General features: G+C 38.8%; 3 protein-coding genes across 8 annotated transcripts; all 3 read right to left on the bottom strand.

Moving 5' to 3' along the window:
• Positions 1–330: 330 nt before the first annotated feature.
• LOC137735405 (uncharacterized) lies at positions 331–3,446 on the bottom strand. Of its 2 annotated transcripts, none has more exons than XR_011068646.2 (6): positions 3,222–3,427; positions 3,011–3,128; positions 1,787–2,652; positions 1,421–1,549; positions 1,210–1,305; positions 331–1,128 (listed from the first exon to the last, which is right to left on the bottom strand). XR_011068646.2 is itself a non-coding variant. In XM_068474831.2 (6 exons), the coding sequence occupies exons 1-6, from the start codon at positions 3,278–3,280 to the stop codon at positions 1,045–1,047; spliced, it is 1,335 nt and encodes a 444-aa protein (XP_068330932.2). In that variant the 5' UTR covers positions 3,281–3,446; the 3' UTR covers positions 331–1,044. The 2 variants fall into 2 exon arrangements, 1 of the variants encoding a protein (XP_068330932.2); XM_068474831.2 differs by having other exon boundaries at positions 1,421–1,532; positions 3,222–3,446.
• Positions 3,447–4,030: 584 nt separating this feature from the next.
• Positions 4,031–8,278, bottom strand: LOC137733892 (autophagy-related protein 13a). 5 transcript variants are annotated; one of them, XM_068473104.2, is made up of 5 exons: positions 7,974–8,156; positions 7,584–7,684; positions 5,985–7,494; positions 5,712–5,893; positions 4,031–4,533 (listed from the first exon to the last, which is right to left on the bottom strand). In XM_068473104.2, the coding sequence occupies exons 3-5, from the start codon at positions 7,350–7,352 to the stop codon at positions 4,230–4,232; spliced, it is 1,854 nt and encodes a 617-aa protein (XP_068329205.2). In that variant the 5' UTR covers positions 7,353–7,494; positions 7,584–7,684; positions 7,974–8,156; the 3' UTR covers positions 4,031–4,229. The 5 variants fall into 5 exon arrangements, with proteins under 5 accessions (XP_068329205.2, XP_068329203.2, XP_068329204.2 ...); XM_068473102.2 differs by having other exon boundaries at positions 5,985–7,684; positions 7,974–8,278; XM_068473103.2 differs by having other exon boundaries at positions 5,985–7,679; positions 7,974–8,252.
• An 845-nt stretch (positions 8,279–9,123) lies between these two features.
• LOC148696056 (norbelladine synthase-like) lies at positions 9,124–10,189 on the bottom strand. Its single transcript, XM_088697461.1, has 3 exons — positions 10,111–10,189; positions 9,877–10,028; positions 9,124–9,844 (listed from the first exon to the last, which is right to left on the bottom strand). The coding sequence occupies exons 1-3, from the start codon at positions 10,187–10,189 to the stop codon at positions 9,698–9,700; spliced, it is 378 nt and encodes a 125-aa protein (XP_088553587.1). The 3' UTR covers positions 9,124–9,697.
• Positions 10,190–10,670: the final 481 nt, after the last annotated feature.

Genomic DNA, 10,670 nt, shown 5'->3' with positions numbered 1-10,670 from the left:
AAATATTTTCTTTGAGCATTAAGGAAATCTTTACAATGTATTCAGAAACAGATTTACGACTTATTGAGCAACAACTGTATATTTAGTCAAATATTTAAGCCGAGAAATAAAAAAAAAAAGTGAAAAATATAGAGATGTTAAAATCATCGGTAGGTGAGTCTTAAACAATAAATAACAAAATTTTGTTTCGTTAAATAATCTTTCACCCTCTTTTGGCTGGCAAAGAGGATTCTATTAATATGTAATTTAGATTTAGATAAAAGAAAAATTAACAAAAAGAAAAAAGTTTCAAATATCCTTAAATTTAGGTTTTAATTCGTTGATCACAAGTGCTTAAATACGAATTATAATTGATTTTGCACGGAAAAATATATTTTGAAGAACATGAACATAATAGTTTTTGTAGTGATAAGAGAAATAAAAGAAAAATTAACAAAAATGTACAAAAAGATTTAAACTGTTGGGATGTCAAACTAGTGCCTAGCGTCTTTTAGAACCTGTCCATTGAAGGCATGTATTACACCGGAAAGCAATTTACATGCCACGTGATTGTGTCTGCCACCAAATCTTCCAGGCATCCCCAACCCCTCCAGCACTCTTTCCATGCTGCCCGATTGTGTCAGCCACCAAATAACCAATATGTCCCAGATTACGAGCTGGCCAAACATCACAGCTCCCTAGCAGCTGAAGAGTAGGAAGATCTGAATCCCTGACCTCTCTAGCACTCTTGCACATACAAAAGCTATTAAGAGTAACGCATTTCCTCAAAGTCAATCTATCATTCGTCAAGACCATTTGTACAGAACAAGTCAACAAAAAAACTGCAACTGCAATATCTTCAGAAATCAAATTGTCTTTCGAAGGCTCAGGCAGGCAAACCATAAAACAGTGAATGTCAAAGTTCTCTTTTAGGCTGCATTGATCCCAAATGTATCTCATCTGTCTCTTTCCTGTCTCATCGTATATAAGCGAACTATCCGTTCCTCTAGCCAAGAAACGACTGGAAAAGCTTCAATCCGGGTCTCAAATGTACAACAGGATCCTCTAGAATTCAAGAAAGACGCTTTCCATTGTCTTAAGCAACTCCTTTTCCTTCCCGCTTGCAATTCCAGGATCGATATAGCACAACTGAACAAAACCGTTACATCAACTCCAGTCCCAGAGCGTAATCAAAACCAAAGGCAAATTTAAGATTTAAATGGTCATTACCTGGTACTGTGGCTTTTTCAGCGTGTGAACCCCTCTTTTTACAAACTTCTGCCATCCTGCCTTTTCTCTAAGCGATCTTTCCAGATCTTCCGTTCTCTGCAATTATGTGTCACAAGATTGAAAATTAAATTGTATTCAATAGTGTATTGCAAAATAAAGGATGATAACTTCAAGATGCACCACGGATCCATAAAAACAGGCGGGAAATTACATGGCCAGGGTCTAATATTAAGAGATTGTGCTGGAGCATCCCATTATGTTGACGCTTGACTTGAATCCCAACAATCGTTCTCGAATGTCCATCATGTTGGAAGTACAAGGGTCTGCTCGAAAAATCCCTCTACAAATTAGAACAAATTATAAAACATAGTGCTTGAATGCATTTTGCTCTCTTGGTACTACAGCTACTGATCCAAACAGGAAAAAAAAAAAAAAAAAAAAAAAAAAAAAAAAAAAAAAAAAAAACTTATAAAACATAGTGCTTGAATGCATTTTGCTCTCTTGGTACTACAGCTACTGATCCAAACAGGAAAAAAAAAAAAAAAAAAAAAAAAAAAAAAAAAAAAAAAAAACTTACGTTTTGTCACTGACAATGACCTGATGATTTCCAGATTTGGTAAAATTATTGTCAGAAAAGTAGTTCCAGATCCAATCAATGAGAACCTGACGACCGTTGTTTTTCCTTGTAAACTTATTTCCCGAAATCTCATCACTTGTGCTACCCATAGAGTCACCAAGCTGGATATTAGAACCTCCCGAATTTTCAAGTCCACTGGAACTTGCTTGAGTAGTATCATGATTCCTTACCAACAAATACCTATCCATCGGGCCACGAACCTGGATTGCTTTCCTCTTTCCGCCATCCTGTATTCTCTTTACCTCTTTCCCAAGACTTGAACCAGGAAGAGAAGGATAAAATGTTTCAAGTTCCTTGGGACCAAAATCCACTACCCTTGCTCGAAGTCCAAAAGAACGGAAAAGGGCAGCACATTCAGTAGCTCCAATCCATTTTCTTGAGCCATAAATGTTGTTAGCAAAATGATCAGAACCAAGTGTATCAAAACCCTTTTCCCAAGCAATCTCAAGCCACCTTTGAAGTGATGGGATATCAGGAACAAAACCTGAACCACCAAACAAAACCTCCCGAGCTTCTTGCCTTTGCACAAGCAAGTGGGAGCTAAGCATTTGGATGTTACGCCACCCGCAACCCCACCCCTTGTCCTCGGATTGAATGCTCTGAAAATGATCAATATAACCGGACACAATAGTGGTTGTATTTCTATGTTCTAACTCCAAACAGCCTCTGAGCAATGCCATTAAGCCACCTTCAATCTTGTGGAAAGTAGTCCTAGTCTGTAAAGCAATCAAGCAAGAAACTTTTTCCTCCATACTAATGTCTCCATCACATTGCCAACATGGTAATTCACCGATTGCTTGATTATTCTGCGGCGCGTATCAATACGAAACCAATAAATCAGTAGACTGAGCTTCGGATTACAGATTAAGCAACAAATAACAAGAATAAAATAAATAAATAAATAATATTTTTTCAAAGAAAAACAAATAAAAATCTGTTCTTTTTTCTTATATGCTTTCGATGAGCATGGAATAAGTACTCGTTTAGGACTGCTTCTTTAGGAATCACTTATGCTCAAAGTGTTTCTGCTATACTATTAATTGCTTCTATAAGTCTATGGTTTTAATTTTTCTGTCATAAGCGCTTTTGATTGTCAGAAAACACTTTAGACTTCAAAAGCAATTCCGAAAAAAAGTAATAGGCAGAAAGTAGAAGAGTAGCTACCATGGCTGATGGAGGTGAAGCAGGAGCGAGAGAAAGCTGTTGGGCAAACTCCAAATCCCTCGCCAGTTGCTCATCGACCTCATCATCCTCAACCTCCTCAAAGTGACCGTTGGCGTGCCTGCAATTCGAATTCATACCATTACAATTTCAACCACATAAAAAATTCACAAAAAAAAAAGGGATTAAATTTATTTGCAGCATATTGTAATACCTTTCAAGTTCGGCGGACAGAACTGTCAAATCACAGAACGGGCAACTCGAATAATCCATTGCTCGGATACGAGAGTATCGACCAAATACACAATTTTTACGGCGGCGGAGCTGCTGAAGAACGCCGAGGGCCTCCGCCGGTGCGCGCGCTTTGCTTTACTCTTGCTCGAACAGCGCGGTTGCTCTTTCTTTTTCAACCACGCACGTGTGTTAGTAAACCTCACTTGAGAAGGAATGGCGCAAGCCAAAAGAGTCAATTATACCCTTACTATTTTGTACTTTACGAGGGTGATACGGACATTTCATATTTTACCTTATTCTCATATTGGCCTCAGGGTCATTGCATATTTTGTAAAATATATTTGCCAATTGGGGTCCAAGAACTTGAGTATTTCATTTTGGCCCATCTTCTTTGTCAATTTATGAAGTTATGAATAGCTCAGTTGACTAAGGAGTGTTCAACCCACCCTTGTACCTGAGGTTTTGTTTTGAGTTCAATTCTCTCTCGATATTGCTTGTATAAAGAAAAACATTCAGATATATATTGTTGATTCCGATGCTTTATGATATGGAATGTTGGGCGGTTAAAAAGCAACACGTGCAAAAATGAGTTTAACAAAAAAAAGGGATAAAACAACACCAGACACAGCGGAAAAGGCAAAAGATTGAGGTAAACGAAGTTTCTCCAAAAGAGAGAGCTTGTGAAGATGCGAATGCTAGTTAGGGTACACGAGAAAGGATATGGTTAAGACCAAGAATATCCGAGGTAAAGTAGGAGTGGCCGTAATGTAAGCAGTAAGGTATACACACTTTCTAAACATTAATGGTCATTAAAGTTCCAGTAAACTGAATTAAAGATAGTAACTAAGTTTTCGGTCATGATATATACAGGCTGTTAGTCCTCCATTCAGTCTATCCACATGAAAATGTATATAATGTTTTCAGATTTTGAAACCATAGCACGGCAATGGCGCTCAACTTGGGCAACACTTGCAGCAACTCCAACTCTTTATGATTCGTCTTTGGCAAGCACCCGCGTTCCGCTCTTGGAGAGTAGAAGGTCTTTCATATCTCGGTAGCTTCTGAGCTCCTCCAGTGCATCGGATGTCTTCCGCGGCATAAAGAAACCAGAAGCCGTAGCAACTCCTCCCTCATGCTCATTCTTCCCAGACTGGGATGAGTAACAACTTGAATCTTGGCGCAGAGGCGGAGCTGTCCTCAGCATCTGAACCAGAACGCCGACAGCAGCATCTTGTGATTTTCTACCCATTGGCAGTGACTGAGATATGAACTCTGAAGGCCTTTTGCCATCACTGTTAACCCAAAATGTGAAGAGAGAAATATATGATGATACGGAGCAAGCTATGCATCTTTTTCAGCAAGCAATATCCTAAATGTAAATTCAGATTGTGTGTATACGATAAGGCAAGAAAAGACATGTCAATTCAAGTCATTTAAAGTAAATAACCCGTCAAACATAGTAATCATATGTTTCCATTTCTTACGTTTTCAACATACCATGCACATTACCAAAAGAATCTAGCTAAGAAAACAATAGTTACAATCTCTAACGGAAAGTGAATTCCGATACAAGAGATGAACCAGGCAAATGATAGATCATGACCATGTAAGCAAATACAATGGTTTTTAATTTTGTTTGTACCATACTTGACCAATCCCGAAACTACTAAGCACCGGTCAACAACATACCGTTAAGGACCCACAAGACTTTTCCTCCAACCAGGAGGCCAATCACAACACGACACATGTCGGTATCAGAAGCCAATCACAGCACGACACGTGTCGATATCAGAGGCCAATCACAACATGACACGTGTCAATGTCAGAACAAAGCTAGAAACTCTCTTCTATAAAAGGGGATCATTCTCCCACAATAATCCCTAATGTCATTTGTACTAAACCATTCACTAGAACTCACTAAAAGAGAGCTTGAACCTAGGTATTTGTGTAAACCCTTCACAACTAATGAGAACTCCTCTACTCCTCTACTCCGTGGACGTAGCCAATCTGGGTGAACCACGTACATCTTGTGTTGTTTGCTTCCCTATCTCTATTAATTTACATACTTATCCACACTAATGACCAGAGCAACCTAGCGAAGGTCATAAGCCTCACACTTTCTATTGTACCGAAGTCCTTGCCGATTTTGTGCATCAACAAATTTCATCACAGGGATTCAGGTACAAAAAAGACCCAACTATGTTCTGTTATTTACTGCTTCTTTTATCCAGATTCCATCATAAAATCCAAAAGTTCAAGAAGACGGAAGCAAATAACCATTACGGTGAGCAGCATGAACAATGCATGCAGTAAAGTAGTCACAACAATTATGGTGGAAATAAAATTATACCACTGCAGAAATCAAAATTTATCTTAGGTCAAAAATGGGCAATGACTGCAAATATATGCATATATACCACAGAGATTCGACCAAAAAGAAAATTTGTATACCATAAAGATTATTAAGTACCTGGCTTGAGAATCTGGTGTATCAACATCATCCACGTCAAACGGACATGAGAACTCAAAATCATCCAAATCATCCTGGAAAGACAATCTACTCGAGCTTCTAGAAAATCCAACACGTGGTGAGCCACTAGATGACAACAATCCTGAGAAACGCCCTGAATCATCTTTGCTGTCTTTCATCACCTATGAAACAAACAAAAGCTGGTGTTATAGAAACTGTGAGAAACAATTTACTTCAAGACCACAGGTTGCATAATCGGAAAACAGGGACTACCTTCTGACCAATGTAATGATTTGAACTTCCAGGGTGAGTCTCTCCGGCCCTTGAAACATCCAACTTTCTGATTGCCCTGATTCCAGATGGAGACTCTTGAGAGGAATGATCATTTCTTGTGCTTCTGGGTGATAAAGGAGGAAGAGGATTTCTACTTGGATCAGAAAAATTGGGGGATAAGTATCTAGGGCCCCCCATTGGAAGGGGGATGCTTACAGGGGCAGTTCCTGAACGAATTCGAGTTTGCATAGGATTGAAATTACCACCGGACAAGTATGCTGGGGGTGATGGCGACGGGGATGGCGAAAATGGAGGTGAAAGCTGATACTCATCTGAACTCATATTTCTTTTATGACTTAGAGGTCTATAGTTTTGACCTCTGTTGGCAAATGTATCAATAGGAGGAGATCCAACATCATGTGACATAGGAGATGCACGATATGCAGGTGGAGATCCAACTAAGGGTCTATTGTGAATAAAAGGAGGTGGCCTGTGGAAGCCACTTGTCCAGCTGTGTGGGCGTTGGTGTGGCACACTGGATGGCGGTCGTGCTCCTCTCGACAGAAAGGAAGTTGCACTAAAACCCTTCCCTGATGAGGGGAAAGACCTCAGGGGGTCAGCGGCAGGACTACCAACATAATCAGTAATTATCCTCGGTGGCATTGGTGCTGAAGGCTCAAGATTGAAATCAGCTAGCATTGGACGGTAATTCACAGATAAAGAAAGGCGGCCAGGATGAGCCTCTACGGGAGCAAAACTGAACTCCTCCATCAATTCCTCCTCCGCCCTTGAGAATGGATCTCTAAGTGAAGACACCTTGTAGATAATATCAAAATTGTAAGTCTGACTAGATGTACTTAGCTGTCTGAAGATCCTATAAGCTGGAAGAAGTCTCATATACGAATAAAGAGTACGTAAAAGAATGATTGACTTCTTGTATGTCTTTTTGTAAGAGGCTGAAGTGTCACCAGTTTGGGGAGCCACAGCCCTTGGAGTTTCGTACTGGACAACCCACCTCTCTATGATTGTCTCAACAGACGTCCCCTCCACTGTATTCGCATACAGATTGTCAACAGAAGAACTAGGTCCTCCGCGAACAAGTATAATGTCAATTATCATAGGATCCATTACACTTCTGTGCCAAAAATTTAAATTCTCAAGAGCTGCAGGGCGGTCTCCTAGTATTAAGTTAAACCACTTGTCACTCTTTCTCACTTGAGTTGCAGATGACAGGTCACCACTGCGATCATGTGGGTGAAGAGAAGGAATCCTAGAGTCCAAAACAATATGCAAGCTTTTCAATAGAAATTGGGAAACAATCTGTTCCATTTTCCCCGATTCGAGCTGAGAATTATTCTGAAAGTCCATAATTCCTGAAAACTAAATCTTTAACTAGACTCCCACTCCCTCTCATACAGCATTTCAATCAGAAGCAACCGGTACCCACAAAAACCTCACCTTGCGCAAATCACTCAAAAACAACAACCCGAATTCGGATAAAGTCTTGATCCTGCATTAAACTATACAACTATTTGATGTGCTCCAATGCAATTCTCGGATTAAACGAACAGACAAAACCAGTGAAAATTAAACACCCACTTCAGGAAATCTTATTCGACCATCGATTAGTAGTTCAGAAATGCCAGAACAAAATTAAATTCAACCATTGGCAATGATGATGGTGCCGTGTTGCAGCTACTCTGCATACAAAAATGGAGAAAAATCAAATGACCCAAATAAAACCCACATCCGAAATTCAACATGCAAAGCATTCCCTGACCCATTAAGCATCTGAAAGCAACGGATCAAGCATATCGGGCAAATGGGTCCTCGGATGATCCAACAAGAAGATCATTAAATTAGTAATAAATTAACAATTTTAAGCAAACATAAATAATCAGATTACGTTAAAAACGAGAGATCTAATCTTCCCAGATGATCTTGAAAACGTTATTAGACAAATAAATGATGTGGAAACAGGAAACTTACTGAAAGAAAAGAGCGATGATAATTTGGAGTTGTTCTTCTGCAATGCAAGAGAGAGAAGGAGAGGGAAGGGAGAGAGAGGAGCGCCTAGGGATTGCGTAGAGCAGGAAGAGCCCACGTATCTCCCTTCTTGCTCAGTTTGTTCGATTGTTTGAAGTAAGCATTTTCAAATTTTGTTGAATAAAAAATTGCTCAATCATTTGCGTCAAAGTTATGTCATAGCAAATGGTCTGACTTGAGGATGAGGGTGACGAGATAAAATGATATTATCTACGTTGATGCAACGGAAAGACAATGAATTTAGTCTCATAATAAATGTGTAATAATATAATTTAAATTTGTATTTGATGAAAAATAAACATAAATCTTTCTGGTTACAAGTGAAAGAAAATACCGTTATATTATGGTATTAAATTATGGGTAAGAGAATAAACTTGAAACATGATGATTGATTTTGTTTATTTATTGTATTAAAAATAAAAATCAATTTTTTTGTCCAGTAAACTTAAATAATTAGATTGCAATAAAATTAATAATTTTATTTAAATATCACCTTTGATAATTCATAATTTTATTTATTTTTTGTCTGAAAAGATAATTTAATTAATCCGATAGAAGGTTATAAGCCAACACAAAGGAAGGCAAATAATCCAAATATATTGGGAGGAATAGATACATGAAAGCCCAACTCAATTAAATAAACTAAAACAGAAACCCAAATTCCTGATTTTTGATGCAGAAAGCAACTTCTGCCGCCATCACCGCCACGAAAACAGCTACCGAAGCAACAACACTAGAGAAAACAACCGAGTGGTAAAAACGAACAAGACATCGCAACACAAAAGTACCAAACCCACAACAAGAAGCACACCACATCAAAATTTCTTTACCAAAGATGCAAAACCAAAAGATAGTTACTAGATCCAAATCCCATTCACAAATCCTTGCAAATATATACAAACACAATAACATATGAGTAAAAGGTGAGGCTAAGGGGATATGTAAAATATCCTTACTTTGGCCAAAGCTGCAATACACTTGGCCTCGATGGAATCTAGCAAGCCGTTTTTTTTTTGGGGGGGGGGGGGGGGGGGGGGGAGGGGAGGGATAGTGAGGGAGAGAAATAAATCTGGCAACCATATTCGGCCCGGAGTCTGTTGATCAGAGCAAAGGGTGGGGTAGGGATGGTTTGATGGGGAAGGGAGGTAGAGGGGAAAAGAGAGGGGAGATGGAGTTTTGGGTTTGGAAAAGAATAGTTAGAGGAGAGGGACGGGTGGAGAAGAGGGACATGAAGCTAAAAAGTAAGACAAACTCACGGAAAAATTTGAGACAATATCAAGGAAACTGAGAAAAATCTCAGGGGAAAATTGAAAAAGAGAGAAAAGGATCAAGAGAAAGAGGGAAAGAGGGAAACAAGGAACTTGGACAAGAATAGCCACCGGCACCCAATTCAAATGCTAAGGCCGACGGCAAAGGAGTTTGCAAGTTTGGTAAATCAAAGAGAATTTCACGCATTTTAATTCATAACTTTTTTTAGTAGTAATTCATAACTTTTTTAGTAGAGGGGTTATAATTATATAGTTAATTGGTAAGAAGAAAAGTTGGTGGGGAATGGGGATCATCAACCCGCATCTGAAAACACAAACATCATTCATACTTATGGAAAGAGTTTGTGTGTGTTCTTCTCTGATAGGTGCCACATACCAGGCCCGTGCAACTAGTACAAGTTATTTTTTCTTGAGATGGATCTTTGCTGCCTCTGCAATGGTAACGAATGGCTCGATAGAGACGAGTGAGGAGGCGTTGGGAGCATCAGTCATCTCTTCCTTGACATCATACTCGACTGTGGTTTTGATGATGCAGCAGCAAAAGCCAAGAGGGTTCCAATTCCCCCGGCAACTCCTAATTTCTCTGTGACTTCAAACCGAACACGGTATAAGCTAAGTCCAAAATCCAGAAGTCCGCCTTCAATCACCTCAGCTTCTTTCACTCGCGTCTCATTGTCTACCGTCGTGAACTTTTCCGTGTGTCCAACACACACACACACACACCAATTAGCTCAATCAGTTAACATTAATTAATTATATGTTTAACCAAATTATTTAGCAAGGCAGGCGGCAGGGCCTAAGGCTAAGTAAACCATTTCTCGGTTCAGAATCCTGATGATCAGCAAGAAGATTAGCGCGGATGCAGCAGCAGGTGTTGTAACAATAACACATGACTTAAAGTTTGGGTGGCTTCCTATCATAATCCATAAACTCTATATAATTTAAAATATCACTTTAAGTGGAAATATTGATATCGACATTGGCTGCTTTCGACTGAAATTTGTAATAGGGTAGTTATATCAACTCATTTAGATTTAGTCGAAATTCAAAAAAAATATTCAAAAAATTCAAAAGTTTGACATCTGCAATGAACCTGATAAAATTTAAGTAGTGATCAGTAAATAGTGTCGATATGCATTAATCCTATATCTCGCGCGATTTAGAGTGAAATTTGCATTTCACATTCTATCCATATCGATCTTTAATTTTTCGTATATTTCAACAAAAATATCGATAATTTTGTGAATATTTTAAATAATGAATTGGGTCTTATAATAATATCTCACTCACAAATGATCGAGATTCATCATTATTTACTTACGTTATCTAATGCATGCTAACCAATTTAGTGTTAGCTCTATGAGTGCGGTTC

Source organism: Pyrus communis, chromosome 7 (assembly GCF_041283825.1).
Source record: "Pyrus communis isolate YQ-2024b chromosome 7, ASM4128382v1, whole genome shotgun sequence".
Classification (NCBI taxonomy): domain Eukaryota; kingdom Viridiplantae; phylum Streptophyta; class Magnoliopsida; order Rosales; family Rosaceae; genus Pyrus; species Pyrus communis.
The sequence above is the reverse complement of the archived record's forward strand: the minus strand, read 5'-3'. Positions and strand labels throughout refer to the sequence as shown.